The sequence below is a fragment of the Lissotriton helveticus genome, chromosome 8, assembly GCF_964261635.1.
Source record: "Lissotriton helveticus chromosome 8, aLisHel1.1, whole genome shotgun sequence".
NCBI classification, from domain to species: domain Eukaryota; kingdom Metazoa; phylum Chordata; class Amphibia; order Caudata; family Salamandridae; genus Lissotriton; species Lissotriton helveticus.
The window spans coordinates 1522608809-1522629149 of record NC_136069.1 but is presented as its reverse complement, the minus strand read 5'-3'; the positions used below and the strand labels follow the sequence as shown (position 1 = coordinate 1522629149).

Below are 20341 nucleotides of genomic sequence, written 5' to 3'. Positions count from 1 at the left end.
CTTATATAATAATAAGCCTTTTTTGTGATCACAAACAGCCCGATTCTGCAACTGTGCTGTTTGTAAATGCAAAAAGGTTTCATACATTTGGTCCTAAGTTCCATGGGACGGGCTGACCCAGAGTAAAAACCAGATTCAGAACTGTGAAATTCATACAGCAATGGAAATATTTCTTAGTGTACAAGGCTTGAATTCACTACAGGAGATATATCTTCAGATTGAAGAAAACCGTCTTGTAATCTAAATAGCCTGTGTCAAATGAAAGGATACGATCCACAATCAATAAGCCAAAGTTCCACAGGAGCAGGGCAGCGAGGACGAAGGCGGGTCTCTCCAAAACCTCTCTTCTCGCTTTCTTGTTGTCAACACATTTGCAACACCTGCATCCAAACAAAAGAGGAAGTTAGAAAGGTAAACACGCCTCCACAACTTAGTGACAAGGAACTCTGTTGGGTTTACCTGGTACATACTCACACATCACTGACTTTCAGGCACTGGCGATTCAGAAGGGACATCCAAGCTGGACGTCTATTCATTAGCAAGTTCAGCTAACAGTAATTAGACATTAGCATTGACAAGGCCAATAGGTCTGGTCTGGCAACCAGCATTTAGGCTTTGCCAAAGGTTGTTTTGTCATGGACTTTGCAAAACGTTATTGTTGGAGGAGGTGTCTGGCACTCAACAATATAAACATGTTTTTGGAAAAAGCATTAATATTTTCTTGATCTCAAAAAACACATATTCCTATAGCAGGATCTAATTTGTATGTGGGTGTGCTCCTTGTGAAAGGGCAGAATGCCGTCACTCATAGTGAAGTTAGCTGACCATTGTCCCATGCTGTAAGCTGTGGTGAGCGGAAGAAAAATATGAATGACAAAAACAAACGTATGGATGATGAAGGATGGTAGAAAGCCCCTATAATCAAATATAAATATATATATATATATATTCACTGAAAAAACCATAGGTTATAGACCATATATAGTTAGGAATTAGCATTTAGAAAACCTTATTTTACTCACACAAAACCATTGAAATTCCATATATAGTTAGTTGCACTAACTATATATCGCGCACCCGCAATCCACTGCTGATGATGTCACATATTACATCATTCATGACATGGTCAGTGACATCACTGATGACATCACTGATGACATCTCAAATGACATCACTGATGACATCACTGATGACATCTCAAATGACATCACTGATGACATCATGACACACCAATACCAGTTACTACATACGCACTCACTGATTCCTACGTCTACACACACATTCACTCATTCACCCATACAATCACTCATACATACAGTCACTCATTATTACAACACTATCATATGCACTCATACACCTATGCAGACAGTCACACACTGCCACTCATCCATGGAGTTACTCACACACCAAGTCAGTCCTGTAAAGAATCAATCACACTTCCATTTCTTCATCTATACAGTTAAACACAGAACACCATACTTCAGTGACATCACTGATGACATCACTAATGACATCTGAAATGACATCACTGATGACATCTCAAATGACATCACTGATGACATCATGACACACCAATACCAGTTACTACATACGCACTCACTGATTCGTACGTCTACACACACATTCACTCATTCACCCATACAATTACTCATACATACAGTCAGTTATTATTAGAACACTATCATATGCACTCATACACCTAGTCAGTCCTGTGAAGAATCAATCACACTTCGATTTCCTCATCTATAGTTAAACACAGAACACCATACTTTTCACACATATACTAACACATACTTACTCTCTTATACAATCACTGATACAAGTACACATTGATATGCACAGAGTCACACACCTCCCAGCCAGCCACACACACACTCAGTCTTCCATACATCCACTCATTCTTCAATATGTAAAACGTATTTAAACTTTACAAAAACACACAGACACTAGATGATGTCATCAGTGATGTCATTTGAGATGTCATCAGTGATGTCATCAGTGATGTCACTGACCATGTCATGAATGATGTAATATGTGACATCATCAGCAGTGGATTGCGGGTGCGCGATATATAGTTAGTGCAACTAACTATATATGGAATTTCAATGGTTTTGTGTGAGTAAAATAAGGTTTTCTAAATGCTAATTCCTAACTATATATGGTCTATAACCTATGGTTTTTTCAGTGAATTTTCAAGGTTTTGTAAATGCTAATTCCTAACTATATATGGTCTATAACCTATGGTTTTTTCTGTGAATTTCATTGGTTTTTTAACAGCTAATATCTGTAGCTGTAAAATGTATTCTTCTTTAAATGCAAAAATATATTTTATATGTTTATGAAGAATTTTTTTTTTAAATATTTTTTTTTCTTCGTTCCCGCTGCGCGAATCGGGAAGCTTCCCGTTAGCTGACCTTGATGCCGCGAAATAGACCGCGAGCCGGTAAACGTTTCTTTACCGCAAGTGCCGCGTTAGAAAACAACATCGTGACGCCTCCCGTCCGCATGACGTTTCACGTTGTCGCGTGATACGTCATATGACGTGCTACGTTAGCGAACTGGTACGCGAAGCGAGTCGCAAAGCGCAGGTTTCTGGAAGCAAACCGGGAGGCCCTGCAAAGCGCTTAACGTAAACACAGCAAGTCATGTGACTTGGTAATAACACTTTTCATTGGTTCATTTCACTTTTGGTTTCCTAATGATGTAAGACTAGGTCATATAATCTAAAATGAACACTTTTGATTGGTTGAGAACTCTTGTTTTTCCCAAATGATGAAAATCCCTCCTTCTTTTCTCACTCTGACTTTCATCATTGTGAGAGAAAGACCCTTTGTGATCACTGAGCAATGGCTTCTTTAGTAGCTTCAGCTGGTGCTTCCCCACCACCTCCACCACATCCAAGGAAGAGTGGACCACCTGCTCAAGTTATAATTCAACAAGAAGAGGAAGAAGAGGAACAGGACGACGAGCACGAAGAGAGGCAGTTTTTGCCTGAGCGGCCCAGGACGTCTCACCGGAAAGAAAACTTCATTTGGCAATTTTTTAAAATTCCCAAAGGTCAGAAAAAAGTAAATGCAAGATACGTAACTTGCCTTATATGTCAAGATAGACTGTCCAGAGGAACCGAGAAAAAATACAGTTTCGGAAACTACAGAATGCATCGCCATATGACTAGGTGGCATCCTAACAACTACAGTGCTGCACAGTTTCGGAACGACCTAGATAATCTCCCTATTATGGCCAGAAGATCTGTTGTACCGGAAGTAACGGGACCAGAGGGCAGGGAGATGGTGCCAAATATACAAATGAAATTTGGTGAAGTAAAACACATCTGCGTATTTTGCGATGGATTCATTTCCTACGGAGAAAGAAGCATCACTCTGATCAACAGAGCTATTGACTATCATATGCAAGTTTGTACGAAACGCCCAAAATAATAAATACTTCTTTTTTTGTTTTGTTGCTCCTGTTGAGCCCTTTACAATGAATCGTTTTCATTGCCCCCTCCAAGAAAAACCCCAAAAAATATAAGACTGTTCAGAAAAATTCAAAAAAAGTAAAAAAAAAATCCGAAAAATAATAAAAAAAAATATAAAACAACAAAAACAATAAAAAAAAAAGTTCTTTTCAGAACTACCTCCCCGTTATTAAAAAATTGGTACAATATTTGGAACTGTGCCAACCTCTATTTCTCTTAGTTCGCTTCCCAGTTCGCTCGCCGGTATGCGAACCGGAAGCGAACCAAAAACAGTAAGTATAAGGGAAGGAAACAGACACTTATGTTAAAAGAAAGACAGCTATAGGGGAGTAAACTAGAGATACTATTACCCGTAATCCACTGCTGATGATGTCACATATTACATCATTCATGACATGCTCAGTGACATCATCAGCAGAGGATTGCGGGTTTTTTGGCAACGTGCCTTATCCACGGTTTAATAACGCTGCCTTTTGCTTTATATAAGTTTTCAAATTGTATGAAATATATACCAATAGGTCGTTATGAACCTTTAGGTAGTGCTTTTCTTCATGAGGTCTGGTCGCTTCCATACACATACAGATGTTTCAAAGATGATCAAGAAGTTTATCTGAATGGAGAGGAATGCACTGAGACGCCAGATCATTCACTAATGTGTAGGCACATACAGTTACACGGTTCATGCAACAAACACCGACCAAATATGGCTTGCGTGTTGCAAGGCACGCCAGTTCCTGCTATCATCCCCACGTTCAAGTTGTTGGAAAATGGTAGTTATTTGATGCTCAATAATGAAGATTGTTCTGAGTTAATTAAAAGTATTCCTTTTATCGTAACAGTAAGTGAACGGGTTATTTGCTGCAGAAATGTTCTATTTCCTCCCACACATGAACATAGGGAGTTTTCAATCTGGCCACAAATACCAACCTTGGGACAGATTTCAACGGCATGGCAAGAATAAGAGCTCTTTTGTCTCAGAGAGAGGTGGCCTTGAGTTCGGCCCGTGAAACTTTCGTGCTTCACATAGCGAACACCCGTACAGAGGTGCAGACCCTTTTCAATTCAGATTTGCCTTTCAATTTCAGCAAGATGGTTCCGACTATCTTTAACGCATCCTCCACAAAGGCCCTGGCGCACTTTTTTAAAGTTGTTACCAGTGGTCTCGTGACTTCATTTGAGAAAATCTTTGGAGTCATCCCTGCTTCCTTTCATTCTATTTTCTCCACTCTGGTTCGTGGATTGGCATTTTTACTTGCATTACCAGCGGACGCTCTTGTGCTTTTTTACATTTTTAAATATGGATGTCCCTCCTATGCAACCTCCCACCCTTCAGCTGCTGACACTGTTCCGCAATCGCATGCTAGAATATTATGGCACAATGCCGTTGGCGATATTAAGCACGGCATATGGATTATCTTTTCGATTCTCCTACTTCACCTGTGTCCAGCCTGTATTTCACTGCCTGACCTGTGATTTCGATTGGGCCATTGATTTGTGTCTCTGCGGACCGGTTTCTCCTGACGTCGACTTTAATCAGCTGATGACTTCTATCATTACTCACGAGTTGGTTTGTCCTGGCGAAAGGATTATGGCTGTGGCATTGATGCATGGACTACTTGGTCCCTGGAATTTACTGGCGGCAGCACAGTCTTTCTTGGAACAGAGCTTTCTTGAAAACCCACCGAGCTGTCCTCTGATGGTGATAGAGGATCCGGTGCTGGGAGAGCACGTATGTTCTTTTCCGCTTTTAAATTGGATGGCTGAACTGTTTTCGGATGAAGACGGTGACTTCCTATTGGAGGCTGTTGCAGCTTATTTTGCATACACAGTTATGTCATAGACCTTTTTCATGTTTGATATGCTGAGTACTAGCATTTCATTGACAATTCATTGACTTATTTGTCAAGTTTTTATTATTTACCTTGCCTATTGGCTTAAGACTCGATAAAGTACTTGGCTGTTTTATTTTTCTTTAGCATTAAATTTTCCTAGTTTTTAATGCTTTACCTTGCGGACCGTCCACATATAAACTTGCAATCTGCTCTCATGAGATGGCACTTCTATTATCTTATTCAGTTCGTTTCCGGATCATGGGGAGGTGTCATCTAGGTCCTGGATATCTTTACACCGTGTTAAGTTAGCATGGGCTCATTACCGGTTTAAACGCCATTTTTCCTTTTTTGCAACTTCTGCACACGACACTTAGTTGTTGCTTTAGCTTTCCACCTAGTAGTTCATCGTGGTTTACATGAGAATAATATGTTATTGCTCTACTATCTGCTTTGCTTGTTAAACTATATCTGTACAGCGAGTGCTAAAGTTTCAAGAACAACACGATACAGAATTGTTATGAGGTCTGATCTCCACGACTTCATACTCATAACATAAGTGCAACTTCTGCCAATTCTGGGCATGAGGCGGGTTTTATATTGCTTTGCCGAACACACATACACAACAGTTGATGCGGTTCACATGAAGAGAGACCTGGTGTATGCTGATGTGATTCCTTCAAATCTAAGACACTAAAGTATGGGCACGCCCTAAACCAACACAAAGAGACCTTCTTAGCAAATAATATAATATGTGTATTAGGGAGGGTGAGATATAAGCAGCCGCGGGCCGTGGAGGGAGTTACGGTGAGGCAGGGAGGCGGGGAGGGGGAGAAGCAGGGTGGAGCCCTCTCTACCTTGCCCCTCCCCCTCTCCCTGCCCCACCGTAACTCCCTCCACGGCCCGCGGCTGCTTATAAGTGTTGCTAACTCTTATTCATTTACAGCATGTTAACATACTGTCACCATTCGCTTTTTATGTACTAGTAACTATGCTGGTAATTTTGCTACTGATAATATGTGTACTTGTATTCTCCACCCTGCTTCTCCCCCTCCCCGCCTCCCTGCCTCACCGTAACTCCCTCCACGGCCCGCGGCTGCTTATAAGTGTTGCTAACTCTTATTCATTTACAGCATGTTAACATACTATCACCATTCGCTTTTTATGTACTAGTAACTATGCTGGTAATTTTGCTACTGATAATATGTGTACTTGTATTATCTAAGATACTACGCCTGAGAAGACGGCATTAGTAAATAAACATTTCAAATACACATGTGTTCTTCTTAACTCCATGTTCTGGTTTCTAAGAAATATATAACGACCGACTGTTCATGAGTTCCACGTATCCTGAGGTACTATAAGTTCATATTCTGGATTGTCTAAACATTGAGAGTTTGTTATATCCAATGTGACACTGTACCTAGCTTACTAAGGAGTTTTTGATTACTAACGTGAGTTTTGGGACACCCTAATTCGCCGAGGTTCCAATCCTCTGTCCACAGTTCTGTGTGAGAACAGAAACCCTGCGACAGGGGCACCCCCGACCCTTGCTGGAGCTTCATCACACTTGCGATACAACTCCAGCAATGCGCCACCTTTACGGCACAGATACATCACGCATCTGTGCTGTTTTTGCCCCATGATGCGCCGCATTGTAAATGCAGCACACCATAGGTGACGGAACAGCGGCACAGAATGACTAACACATCCCTGGTGATGCGCCAGTCATCATAAATGTATCCCTATGCTTCTTATCTTGTTAGAGATGAACCGCCATATGTATCATCAAAGTTTTTTGCATTTCCTAAATAGCGAACTTTAAGGAATAAATAGCGATTCTTTACCATTCCTAGTTTGCGATTAGCTATTTGCTAATTACAAATTACCCATTCATTTCCTTCATTTCCATAGGGCGGTTGGACTCACTTTTAGCTCGAACGGCTGAATGGATTTCCACGAAACTTGGCAAAATTGTAGGGACTGGTAGCCCGATGTGCCTTTGCTATGTCTCAAGATATATGCTCCAGTGGTTTTTACGAAAATTAACTCTGAAAAATATATATTGGGCTACATTGGCCTATATATATGTTGGAGCCCAAATGTAGCCCAATGTAGCCCAATGAAGCCCAATGTAGCCCAATGTAGCCCAAAGATGGCCGCCAGACACACAAAAAAACAAATGTAGCCCAAATATCAGCCAGATGTAGCCCAACTATAGCCCAGTGACAGAATGACCAATCAGCTTCGCAAACCTCCGTTACGCGAAGCGGAGCGCTGTTACAGATATATATCTTTTTTTGAACGTTAATTTCTCAAAATCCACTGGAGCACATATATTGAGACCTAGCAAAGGCACATCGGGCTACCAGTCCCTAATATTTTGCCAAGTTTCGTGCAAATCCATTCAGCCGTTCGATTATTATTATTATTTTTTATTTTTGCCCCGCGGGGCCCTTTTAAAACCTCCACATCAAACCTAGGGGCTCAGCGAGGATCTACTATGCCCCCTTATAGTTATTTCCCCCCTTGTTTTGACCTCCTCTTGTCTCTCGATCCTACCGAGAGACAAGATGGCGGCCGCTACGGACTTTTTGGAATGTTGACAGACGCCGGAGAACCAATCAGCTTCGCTTCACAAAGCTCCGTTGCGCGAAAAGTACGCGTCCTGGGACGCTGCCAGGTCCGCTGTTACAGATATATATCTTTTTTTAAACGTTAATTTCTCAAAATCCACTGGAGCACATATATTGAGACCTACAAAAGGCACATCGGGCTACCAGTCCCTACAATTTTGCCAAGTTTCGTGCAAATCCATTCAGCCGTTCGGGCTAAAAGTGAGGCCAACCGCCCTATGGAAAACTCAATGTTAAAAACACGTTTTGGGACCCCCCTTTTTTCTCGGCCCCCCCTTGACGAACCCCCCCCAAATTTTCAAGGGCTGCTCAGAAACAAAATGTGCCATTTTCCTGAAAATTTCAGCCAATTCCGTCCACAAACGCCAAAGTTATTAGACATAGAATGTTCAAAAATCCCATAGAGAAAAAATCCTAACTATATATACCTACTGGCGACCGCCAGTAGGTAATATATATATATATATATATATATATATATATATATATATATATATATATATATATATATATATATATATATATATATTCACTGAAAAAACCATAGGTTATAGACCATATATAGTTAGGAATTAGCATTTACAAAACCTTGAAAATTCACTGAAAAAACCATAGGTTATAGACCATATATAGTTAGGAATTAGCATTTACAAAACCTTGAAAATTCACTGAAAAAACCATAGGTTATAGACCATATATCGTTAGGAATTAGCATTTAAAAAACCTTATTTTACTCACACAAAACCATTGAAATTCCATATATAGTTAGTTGCACTAACTATATATCGCGCACCCGCAATCCACTGCTGATGATGTCACATATTACATCATTCATGACATGGTCAGTGACATCACTGATGACATCACTGATGACATCACTGATGACATCTCAAATGACATCACTGATGACATCTCATTTGACATCAATGACCACATCACTGATGATATCATTCATGTGACAATACAATGCATCTCCTCACACTTTAATATAACCTCTGTTACACCCAGTGTTAAATACAGAGTATAATTTTTGAAACCATTGACACACCAATACTAGTTACTACATACGCACTCACTGATTCCTACGTCTACACACACATTCACTCATTCACCCATACAATCATTCATACATACAATCACTCATCTTTACAACACTATCATATGCACTCATACACCTATACAGACACTCACACTCTGCTACTCATCCATGGAGTTACTCACACACCTAGTCAGTCCTGTAAAGAATCAATCACACTTCCATTTTCTATTTTTTCCATTTTCCATTTAAACATAGAGTACCTTACATTTTCAAACATATACTAACACATACTTACTCTCTTATACAATCATTGATACAAGTACACATTAATCTGCACAGAGTCACACATCTCCCAGCCAGCCACACACACACTCAGTCTCCCATACAAATACTTGGACAATCAATCAATAACCCATATAGTTACTCATATAGCTACTGATCAACACATGCAGCAGTTTACAGAACAACAGACATAATGATGCACAAATTAAGACAGTTTAGTCACTAACCCATGCACTCAGTGAGACACATTTAATCACTCACTCATACAGTCAGTCACGCACCTAAATCCTTCATCCAGACACTTATACATCTACTCATTCTTCAATATGTAAGACATATTTTAACTTTACAGAAACATATAGTCACTGGATGTTGTCATCAGTGATGTCATCAGTGATGTCATTTGAGATGTCATCAGTGATGTCATCAGTGATGTCACTGACCATGTCATGAATGATGTAATATGTGACATCATCAGCAGTGGATTGCGGGTGCGCGATATATAGTTAGTGCAACTAACTATATATGGAATTTCAATGGTTTTGTGTGACTAAAATAAGGTTTTTTAAATGCTAATTCCTAACGATATATGGTCTATAACCTATGGTTTTTTCAGTGAATTTTCAAGGTTTTGTAAATGCTAATTCCTAACTATATATGGTCTATAACCTATGTTTTTTTCAGTGAATATATATATATATATATATAACATTTCTATGGCAAAATGAAACCCCTCATTTTGTTCCTTTGCAAATTAAATGTTTTAAGTGTTACCACTTTATTCCAATCAAGATGACTTCAGGTGTGCCATACTTTTGTCATAAATAAGACTGTTAGCGCTCTAGTTGTTCTTTAGAACACTCTGGGACATTCTGTCACTGGGCTATAGTTGGGCTACATCTGGCTGATATTTGGGCTACATTTGTTTTTTTTTGTCTCTGGTGGCCATCTTTGGGCTACATTGGGCTACATTGGGCTACATTTGGGCTCTAACATATATATAGCCCAATGTAGCCCAATATATATTTTTCAAAGTTAATTTTCGTAAAAACCACTGGAGCATATATCTTGAGACATAGCAAAGGCACATCGGGCTACCAGTCCCTACAATTTTGCCAAGTTTTGTGGAAATCCATTCAGCCGTTCGAGCTAAAAGTGAGTCCAACCGCCCTATGGAAAACTCAATGTTAAAAACACGTTTTGGGACCCCCCTTTTTTCTCGGCCCCCGCTTGACGAAACCCCTCCAAACTTTCAGGGGACGCTCAGAAACAAAATGTGCCATTTTCCTGAAAATTTCAGCCAATTCCGTCCATCAACGCCAAAGTTATTCAACATAGAATTTTCAGAAATCCCTATTCAAAAAAATCCTAACTATATATACCTACTGGCGACCGCCAGTAGGTAATATATATATATGAGCTAAAGATAGAGAAATCAGCTTTATATAAGCAAGCATTAGCAAAGCTAATATCTCTCTGATTTAAAATCCAAGTCATTGGCTTTGTCAATGCTTGTTAGCATCTGCATAAGAAGGCAAGCGTCAAGACGCATACAGATGCATGGTCAGCAATCTTGGAATGGGTTATCTTTGGCTGTAGATATGCACATGGCATGAGGAATGCACATGTGTCAACATGTGCGAGCATATATGTAAAAGGATTCATGTCGCCACTTGAGTAAATACACAGTGATTAACTTGGGTGGGTGAGCCTATTGGGGTCATGATATATGAGACATATCTTCCCTGGGCTTTGAATAACTAACAGTTTATGAGTAATTCACAAGGTAAAAATATATATTAAGAAGTCAAAAAAGACATATGATAATGATTCAGAAATAAAGCAAAGTCCTGTATTGTAGGCAGAACTACATTCATTATTACAGACTATAAAAGTCAAATAATGCATAGGACTATCATGTAGAAACATTCATAAGAGATAGCAGGGCGCTCTGAAGCAGGACTGGCAAATGGCATATAAAAATGAGCTAAAAAGGAATAGATCCTTCATGATTTGTAGAAGGGGATCGGTAGAGTCCTGTTTCCACTGGAAAGCAATAGCAGTCCATTATAAGTTGATATTTCGACCTTCATTGTTACTTATCAAAGTATTCATCAGGACGGATGTCTAGGACAGTGTGGGGCAGAAGCAACCCTGTAGAGTAAACAAATAGAACAGGGCACATGGTACGAAGTGAAATGAGCAAAAATACCTAGCGTGCAAATTAATAAGGCAGCAGGCTTCAAGGGTAGGGAATATGTTAAACAAGCATTGCAAAAGCCTTTATACCTCACTTACGAAAACTATTGGATTGTTCAATGTCTTTTAGCCATGTTGAACAACAGCAAGCATGCTGTGCAGCATGGCTGAAAGTTAGAAAAAAAAGTAAGCACTATGACTCTGGACATGCCACAGGGTTTTTTCCCTGCGGGACAGGAGAGTGTTAAATCAACAACGCTGGGTTGTAGAAGGCAAGCAACAATGAAGGACATTGTCAGGGTGCAAGCGGTGGGATGGGAGGAGGCAAACAACATCAGGGAGAGGCATGGGAGGGTGGCAGTGGACAAGCAAGATCACAGTGAGGGACTGAGTGGGAGGGGACAAGGTGAAAGAATCAAAAGAGCTACCACGCAGCCAGGGCTGGTAGTGTCAATCGCTTTCATTTTAAGGTGGGAAGGGAGGGCCAGAGGGAGGAGGAAAGCCAGAAAAGGGGGCTGGATTGCACAAGCAACGGGATGGGAGGGAGCAATCAACATCACAGAGAAGGATGGGAGGGTGGGGATAAGCAACAACACAAAGAGGATGAGAGGGAGCGCGGAGGCAAGCAACAACCTGGGGAGGACTGGGAGGGTACAAGTAATATCAGGCCTCGAGAAATCTACTGGCCCACTCGCTGTGGCAAGTCAGATGTTATTAGGGCGAGCTATATTTAGAAACTAATAGCCTGGTCTGGTGATAGACTATAGCTGACAAAGAACTCTACTCTACTTAACACACTTAAAGATCGTTTTGGCCTCAAAGGAGGAGTCCTTAAATGGTTCACCTCCTTTTTCCGACACAGAACTCAGCAAAACAAAATCCTTGACTACCTTTCTAAACCTCTGCCCATCTCCCTAGGGGTCCCACAGGGCTCCATCCTCTCCCCCTCTTTATTTAACCTCTTCATGGAACCCCTCACACTCATCCTTAAACAAGCAGGAATCAATTACCACCTAAACGCCGACGACACCCAACTTTACTATAAAATTCAATCCTGCTCCGATGTCCTTCACCTCAATGATACCTTGTGTAAAATTCAATCCTGGTTCCACTTCAACCACCTCAAACTCGATCCAAAAAGGACCGAAATCATTCTTTTCTCCCCAAAGAACAACTCGCTCCCCATTCTTTCCTGGATCTTTGACCTTACTGCACTCAACTGCTCACTCACTACATCCAACTCGGTTAAATCACTCGGTTTTTACATTGACCTGAAGCTTTCTCTTATCCCCCCCACATAAAAAAACTCAGCCAAAAGCGCTCTCTACACACTCCATCACCTAAAGAAAATAGAACCCTTCATTCCAGCCGATGACTTCAAATTAGTCGTCCACTCACTGGTCCTATCAAAAATTGGTACGCCATCCTCACTGGTACTCCTAAAGCACACCTCATCCCCATCAAATTGGTTCTTAACATAGCCGCTAGGCTCATTAGTGACCTTAAACGGTTTGACCATATTTCCCCCGCCCTTAAAGCACTCAAGTGGCTGCCCATTGAAGGAAGAACCTAATTCAAGATAGCGTGCATTTCGCACAAAGCCCTGCATCAAAGCTCCCCTCAGTACCTCACGGATAAACTTCACATAGCTGGCAACTAGATCACTGAGGAGCTCCAACACCCTTGCTCTGGTACCTTCTCTATTTAACAAGAAAACCACACAATCTTGCTCCTTTTACAGTCATGCAGCGAACATCTGGAACGCCCTCCCCAAAGATCTTCGTTGCAACCCCTCCTATGCCAGTTTCGAAAAAGACCTCAATGTTCTCCTACTAAACAAACACTCGGGTCCTTAAATCCGCCCCTTGTTGCTCATTCCAGCCTTGCCTCCTATTACCCTCCCTCCCCTCCCTCTTCTTCCCTCTCCCTTCAACTCCTCCCTCCAGTCCTATCTATTGGACATGCCCCCTCCACCAGATATGACTTAATACTCTCCTCCCTCTCCTCAACATACCCTACCACCCTACACTTCCCCCCTCCTTCACATACATTCCCACTAAGATAGGCTAACTATCTCAGAACCAGCAGGCAGCCCCGCTCTCAACTTATGTACATTTGTAATATGACAATGTAAATTCCAGAACTCTTTTGACCTTCCTTTTTTGGGTTTTTCTTACTATACCTCATTATTAACCTGTACACATCCAATTAATCCTTTCTATGTTCAGCTGAATTGAGGGGTGCCTTAACTATCCCTCTCCCTCCCTTCCTCCCACCCACCCCACTCCCTACTCCCTCTTTTGTTTTAGTTTAGACTTTGCGTTCTACAATTTGTATTGGTTTTGTGAATACTACCTCATTGCCATTTTTGACATATTGCAGCATATTGCAGCATATACTCCTGTAAAGCGCTCTGATACCCCCGGGTCCAGCTAGAGCTATATAAAACATGTTAAATAAAAATAAATAAAATAAAATTAGGGCGAGCTATATTTAGAAACTACTAGCCTGGTCTGGTGAGAGACTATAGCTGACAAAGTACAGGTGTTCTTTTAACTCAGAAAGTGAAAGGGCAATAAAGATGCCTTTAAATTTTGTAAAATTGGCTGTGGGCTCAATGACAGAGGACAAATGTCGGCTTATGTACTTCTTACAAATTGTTCTAAATTTTATCCTGGAGATCGTGTTTACAAAATTCTCTAACTCTGCAGTCAGAGAAAGAAAAGTAAAGTGAACTGTTTGACAATTGGGCTTTGTGCAATGAAAATATATAGGATGTTAGTTTTTTCCTAACACACATTCAAATAGCTTGTAAATGAATTGTACAAATATTTCAAAATATATTTCATTAGTTGGGAAACTATTTTTTAGCTCTGATGTGTGATGGCAAGAAATAGGGTCGAAACAAATCAGAACACCTTACATTGTGATGTGCAAATAATAAATATTTTCTGAAACCCAATTTCCACATTATTGTTTGTAGGCTACATAGTTTTATCACTAAAACTGCATGTCAGTGGGAAGGTTTAGGTCCATTTCAATGGAAATGTGCTGTCTGTAAATGACGTGGTACAAAAGAGGGTGGTGATGGACGGAGCATCTGAACCAACCACCCAGTCAACAGATCTGGGTTTAATCCATCACCGTTCTTTAGCCCACTCTGCCATCCCTGTTCAGACATGGCCATATGCAAATCAGTCTGACCCTGTGCCTCATGGGAACAGTCCAGCCCTAACTGCCAAGCCATGCCTTCCCTCGACCGGAAACAAGCTTCCGAGGACCGGTTTCTGGCATTTCAGCCGTCTTCAGCCCGGCTTGCTTGAATCCAGTGGCAAAGTAAGCAAGGGACTCACGTCTGAGCATACCCTGCCAACTTATGGCAACCAAAGTGGTACAAAAGAGGGTGGTGATGGACGGAGCATCTGAACCAATCAAACATTCACACCCAGTCAACAGATCTGGGTTTAATTCATCACCGTTCTTTAGCCCACTCTGTCACCCCAGTTCAGACATGGCCATATGCAAATCAGTCTGACCCTGTGCCTCATGGGAACAGTCCAGCCCGAACTGCCAAGCCATGCCTTCCCTGGACCGGAAACAAGCTTCCGAGGACCGGTTTCTGGCATTTCAGCCGTCTTCAGCCCGGCTTGCTTGAATCCAGTGGCAAAGTGAGCAAGGGACTCACGTCTGAGCATACCCTGCCAACTTAGGCGAACAAAGTGGTACAAAAGGGGGTGGTGATGGACGGAGCATCTGAACCAATCAAACAGATCTGGTTGTGAGTGTTAAAGAACGGTGATGGATTAAACCCAGATCTGTTGACTGGGTGTGAGTGTTTGATTGGTTCAGATGCTCCATCCATCACCACCCCCTTTTGTACCACTTTTGGGCTAAAGAACGGTGATAGATTAAACCCAGATCTGTTGCCTGGGTGTGAGTGTTTGATTGGTTCAGATGCTCCGTCCATCACCACCCCCTTTTGTACCACTTTGTTCGCCATAAGTTGGCAGGGTATGCTCAGACGTGAGTCCCTTGCTCACTTTGCCACTGGATTCAAGCAAGCCGGACTGAATACGGCTGAAATGCCAGAAACCGGTCCTCGGAAGCTTGTTTCCGGTCCGGGGAAGGCATGGCTTGGCAGTTCGGGCTGGACTGTTCCCATGAGGCACAGGGTCAGACTGAATTTGCATATGGCCATGTCTGAACTGGGGTGGCAGAGTGGGCTAAAGAACGGTGATGGATTAAACCCAGATTTGTTGACTGGGTGTGAGTGTTTGATTGGTTCAGATGCTCCGTCCATCACCACCCCCTTTTGTACCAGTCTGTAAATGACAGCTCACTAAACACATTGTGCTTATATAATATATATATATATTACCTACTGGCGATAGCCTGTAGGTATATATAGTTAGGATTGTTTTCCATAGGGAAATCGCAACATTCTATTGGGAATAACTTTGGCGCCGGTTGAGGAATCTTCCTGAAATTTTCCTTAACTTTGCCTCACGGCGCTCCGCTCCTTCCCTGAAAGTTTGGGGGGGATTCGTCAAGCGGGGATCCGAGATAAACGGGGGGTCCCAAAACGTGTTTTCCCCATGTTAATTTCCATAGGGCGGTTGGACTCACTTTTAGCCCGAACGGCTGAATGGTTTTCCACCAAACTTGGCAAAATTGTAGGGACTGGTAGCCCGATGTGCCTGTGCTCCAGTGGTTTTTACGAAAATTAACTTTGAAAAATATATATTGGGCTACATTGGGCTATATATATGTTAGAGCCCAATTGTAGCCCAATGTAGCCCAAAGATGGCCACCAGAGACAAAAAAAAACAAATGTAGCCCAAATATCAGCCAGATGTAGCCCAACTATAGCCCAATGACAGAATGTCCCAGAGTGTTCTAAAGAACAACTAGAGCGCTAACAGTCTTACTTATGACAAAAGTATGGCACACCTGAAGTCATCTTGATTGGAATAAAGTGTTAACACTTAAAACATTTAATTTGCAAAGGAACAAAATGAGGGGGTTCATTTTGCCATAGAAATTATGATTAGTGCTGAAGAAAGAAAAATTAGGGCACATTTTGAGTGACTACTCAAATCCTCTTATATTTCATAAAAAAAATTCTGATATGCGGTCTCCCAAGATGGCCACCAGAGACAAAAGAGCCCAAATGTAGCCCAACTATCAGCCAGATGTAGCCCAACTATAGCCCAATGACAGAATGTCCCAGAGTGTTCTAAAGAACAACTAGAACACTAACAGTCTTACTTATGACAAAAGTATGGCACACCTGAAGTCATCTTGATTGGAAAGTGGTAACACTTAATACATTTAGGGCTAGATGTAGGTAAATCTATTTTACCACTTCTTATTTTTTGTAAAAACAATTTTTATTGGCAGTCAAGTTCAAAAAGTACATTACAAGGAAAAGCAATCATGGCATTAGCTGACAGGTCAGGATAACTTTACAGTTCCAACAAGACGCCTTTTATATAGAACAATCCCCCAACCGAGCTGTCCCACCCTTTATCCCACCCCCGCAGTCAGTGTGCTATACTCCTCTCCCACAATCATTTAAGTGTTAGCCTATTCACTTCCTTGAGGAGCCGTAGTAAAGGGTAAGTAACGCTTATCAACAGGGAACCAGGACTCTCAGATCTGTTATCATTATTTGTAGGTAGTGTGTGTGCCTCGTGGAGTGTGAGGTATCCCTTAACGCAGTGTCCCTATCCTGATGTTCCCCTCTCGTCCTCGCTCAAGTCATCCTCTGGCTGCTGAAGCGCCCCAACTAGGGCCTCCCACGCCCTAGCCACCTCCAATGCCCTGTCATTATCCAGGCTCCTGGCCTGTCGCAGCCGCAAGGCACTCTCCGCCTTCGCCCAGCGCTCCAGAGTGGTCTTCCAACGCAAGTAGCTGGGTCCTTGGCTAGATTTCCAGTGCATGGTGATCTCTCGTTTGGCTAATATCAAACCCAAGTCATAAAATTTACTGGTAACTCGAGTGCGGGGGGTGTGAGGGAACCACAATAATAGGCAGGTGCCCATTTCAGGATCAATCTGCCGGTCCGTGACAGCATTCAGGCAGGACATCACCGCCTCCCAGTAACCCGCCAGCGTACTGCAGGTCCAAAACATGTGAGCGAAGTCCGCGTCCGCTGTTTTACATCTAGGACAGAGCGATGATGCACCCTCGAAATATTGCGAGATTTTAATTGGTGTTAGGTATGCACGGTGTAGGGTGAAAAACTGGACCAATTGGAACCTGGCGTTCCTAGTGCCCTTCCATGCCCGTCGCAATAGCTGCGGCCACGTCGACTCGGGAATTGGTCGCCCAATGTCCCCTTCCCACTTGGTTCGCAGCTCATCTAGGGGTCGCAGGGTAGCAGTCGACAACCTCCGGTAAAGGCATGTGACAGCCTTGTAAGTGCCAGCAGCCATGACCACGTATTGACAGCACTCCGAGGTCGGTGGTTCGGCGAGCCCATTCTTCCAATAACGGCGAATACCGGCCACTAACGAGGCGTGCAGCAGATAGCCTCCCCTCGGTAGATCATAAGAGTCCCGCAGCTCTTGAAACGTGAGCAGCGATCCATACTTGTAGAGATCGCCGATCATCTGCAAGCCAAGCTCCTCCCAGATCGCCAGTGCTGACCAGTCGCCACCGTGTGGAAAGGCCGTGCACATCCCTAGCGGGATTTCAGGGGCATAAGGGCGAGCGGTACCGGAACGCCTGTGGCACCGAAGCCAGCAACTGCGAATCGTGCGTTCCTCCAGCGTGAGCTGGGCGAGGTCCAATTTCTGGCCCAAGATTATAAAGGAGATGACGTGCCTCGGGAACAGTCTGCCCGCTACCCCCTCTGGGCCTCGGAATTCCAAAGCCACCGCCTGGGTGAGCCACTGCAGCTGTGCCGCCAAGTAGTACCACTCGAAATCAGGGGCCGCAAGTCCCCCGTCCGCCCTGGGGCGCATCATCGTGGCTAACGCCACTCGTCGTCTACCCGACCCCCAAATGAACCCAGATGTTAGGGAGCGGAGTCTGTTAAAAACTGACACAGGGATCCAGATCGGCAGGGTGCGGAACAGATATAACAACCGGGGAAGTGCCACCATTTTCAACAATGCCACTCGTCCCGCGACTGAAAGCGGTAGCGTCCGCCAGAAGCCCATGCAGCCCTGCAAACTCCGGATAGCCCTGTTGATGTTACCGTCTAAGAGGGCCAACGGCGAGTGGTAGATGTGCGTGCCCAGGTAGGGGAGGCAATGGTATTCCCATCGTAATTCGCCCTCCGGTTGGGAGTCATCAGCCCCTGGCGTCAGAAGGAAGAGGCAAGACTTCCCCCAGTTGACTCTCAGTCCCGAGAGATGGCCAAAGTCCGACAGCAGTCGCTCGGCCCCTCGCAGGGAATCGCTCGTGTCCGCCAAAAACAGCAAACAGTCATCCGCATAGAGAGAGATGTAGTGGGTGTCGGCTCGTAGAGGAAGACCCGCATACGCTCGACCCATACGGGCGTGCGCAGCCAGTGGCTCAATAGCAAGCGCAAATAACAGGGGGGACAGAGAACACCCCTGTCGGGTCCCCCGACCTACCGCGTAAGGGGCTGAGATGGTGGCCCCTGTTTTGACACGGGCCGTGGCATAGAGCAAGGCGGTCCACTTCACGAAGCGCTCGCCCAGTCCGAAGGCCTCCAGTACACGGAGCAAGTATGGCCATTCGACACTATCAAATGCCTTCTCGATGTCAATCGAGAGGACAGCAGCACCCGGGCAAGTAGCGGCTTTACCCCCCATGATCCGGATCAACCGGCGCACACAGGTGGCGGTGGTGCGCTGGGGGATAAAGCCCGCCTGGTCACTGTGTACCAAGGTGCGCATGTGGGTCAGCAGCCGCGTCGCAAGGACCTTGCTCAGGATCTTGTAATCCGTTGTGAGCATTGAGAGTGGGCGGTACGCCGAACGGCAGCTCGCGTCTCCCTCCCGCTTTAGCAATGGTATCACCAAAGCTTCGTGAGTAAACGCCGGTAAGTACCCGGTGTCCCAGGCCTCTCGGTAAACCGCCTGCAATCGCGGAACCAGCACATCCGCATAGGCTGTATAAAATTCAATCGGCAGCCCATCCGTGCCAGGGGTCTTGCGGCGGGCCATGTGCCTGATGGCCACTCTGATCTCTCCCTCGGAGATGTCCCCGCCCAGATGGTTCGCGTGTTCCGGGTCAAGCCGGGGCAGCTGCGCCGCCAGCAGGAACTCCTCCAGCTCCACCGGGGGATCCGGCATCCTGCTCCTGTAAAGGTGCGTATAATACATGAGGAACTGGTCGTTGATGTCCGATTGCGTGTAAACCATGCGCCCCTCTGGAGTGGCTAGCTCCACTATCGGGGAGCCACGGGTCCCAGGGTTGGCCAACCACGCCAACAGTGAGCCCACTTTGTCACGCTCGGCGTGAGCCCGGACAAGAAACTCTTTATAGTCAAAGCAGCGCAGCTTTTCCATTGTTGTCGCCACTTCCTCTCTTGCAGTCGAAACCGCTCCTTGAGCCTCAGGCGTCGAGTGGCTGCGTCGTTCCTCTTCGCGCAAGCGGCCCTCGCTGCGCTCTACATCCTGCAGCAGGGTCTTACGGACTCCCGCGGTAGCCGAGATACAGACGCCCCGAATCACCACCTTAAAGGCGTCCCACTCCAGCGCCCTACTGGAAGCCGTGCCCACATTAGCGTCGAAATAACCTTCCACCCCAGTGCACACATCGGCCTTAAACGTCGGGTCTTCCAATGTCAGTGGGTTCAACCGCCACGTCGGGATAGCTTGGCATGGCCTCATCCATTGGACCATTACTAAGCAAGGGTTATGGTCGGATATCGTCTTGGCCAAGTATTCGCTGTGGCGGA

General features: G+C 44.1%; 1 protein-coding gene across 1 annotated transcript in view; it reads right to left on the bottom strand.

The window, feature by feature from the left end:
- The window catches only part of ALG8 (ALG8 alpha-1,3-glucosyltransferase), a 125009-nt gene that overhangs the window by 52243 nt on the left and 52425 nt on the right, over positions 1–20341 (bottom strand). Inside the window, exon 4 of the mRNA XM_078658496.1 lies at positions 271–380. Coding sequence (XP_078514622.1) covers positions 271–380 — 110 coding nt within the window. The remainder of the gene's footprint in view (positions 1–270; positions 381–20341) is intronic.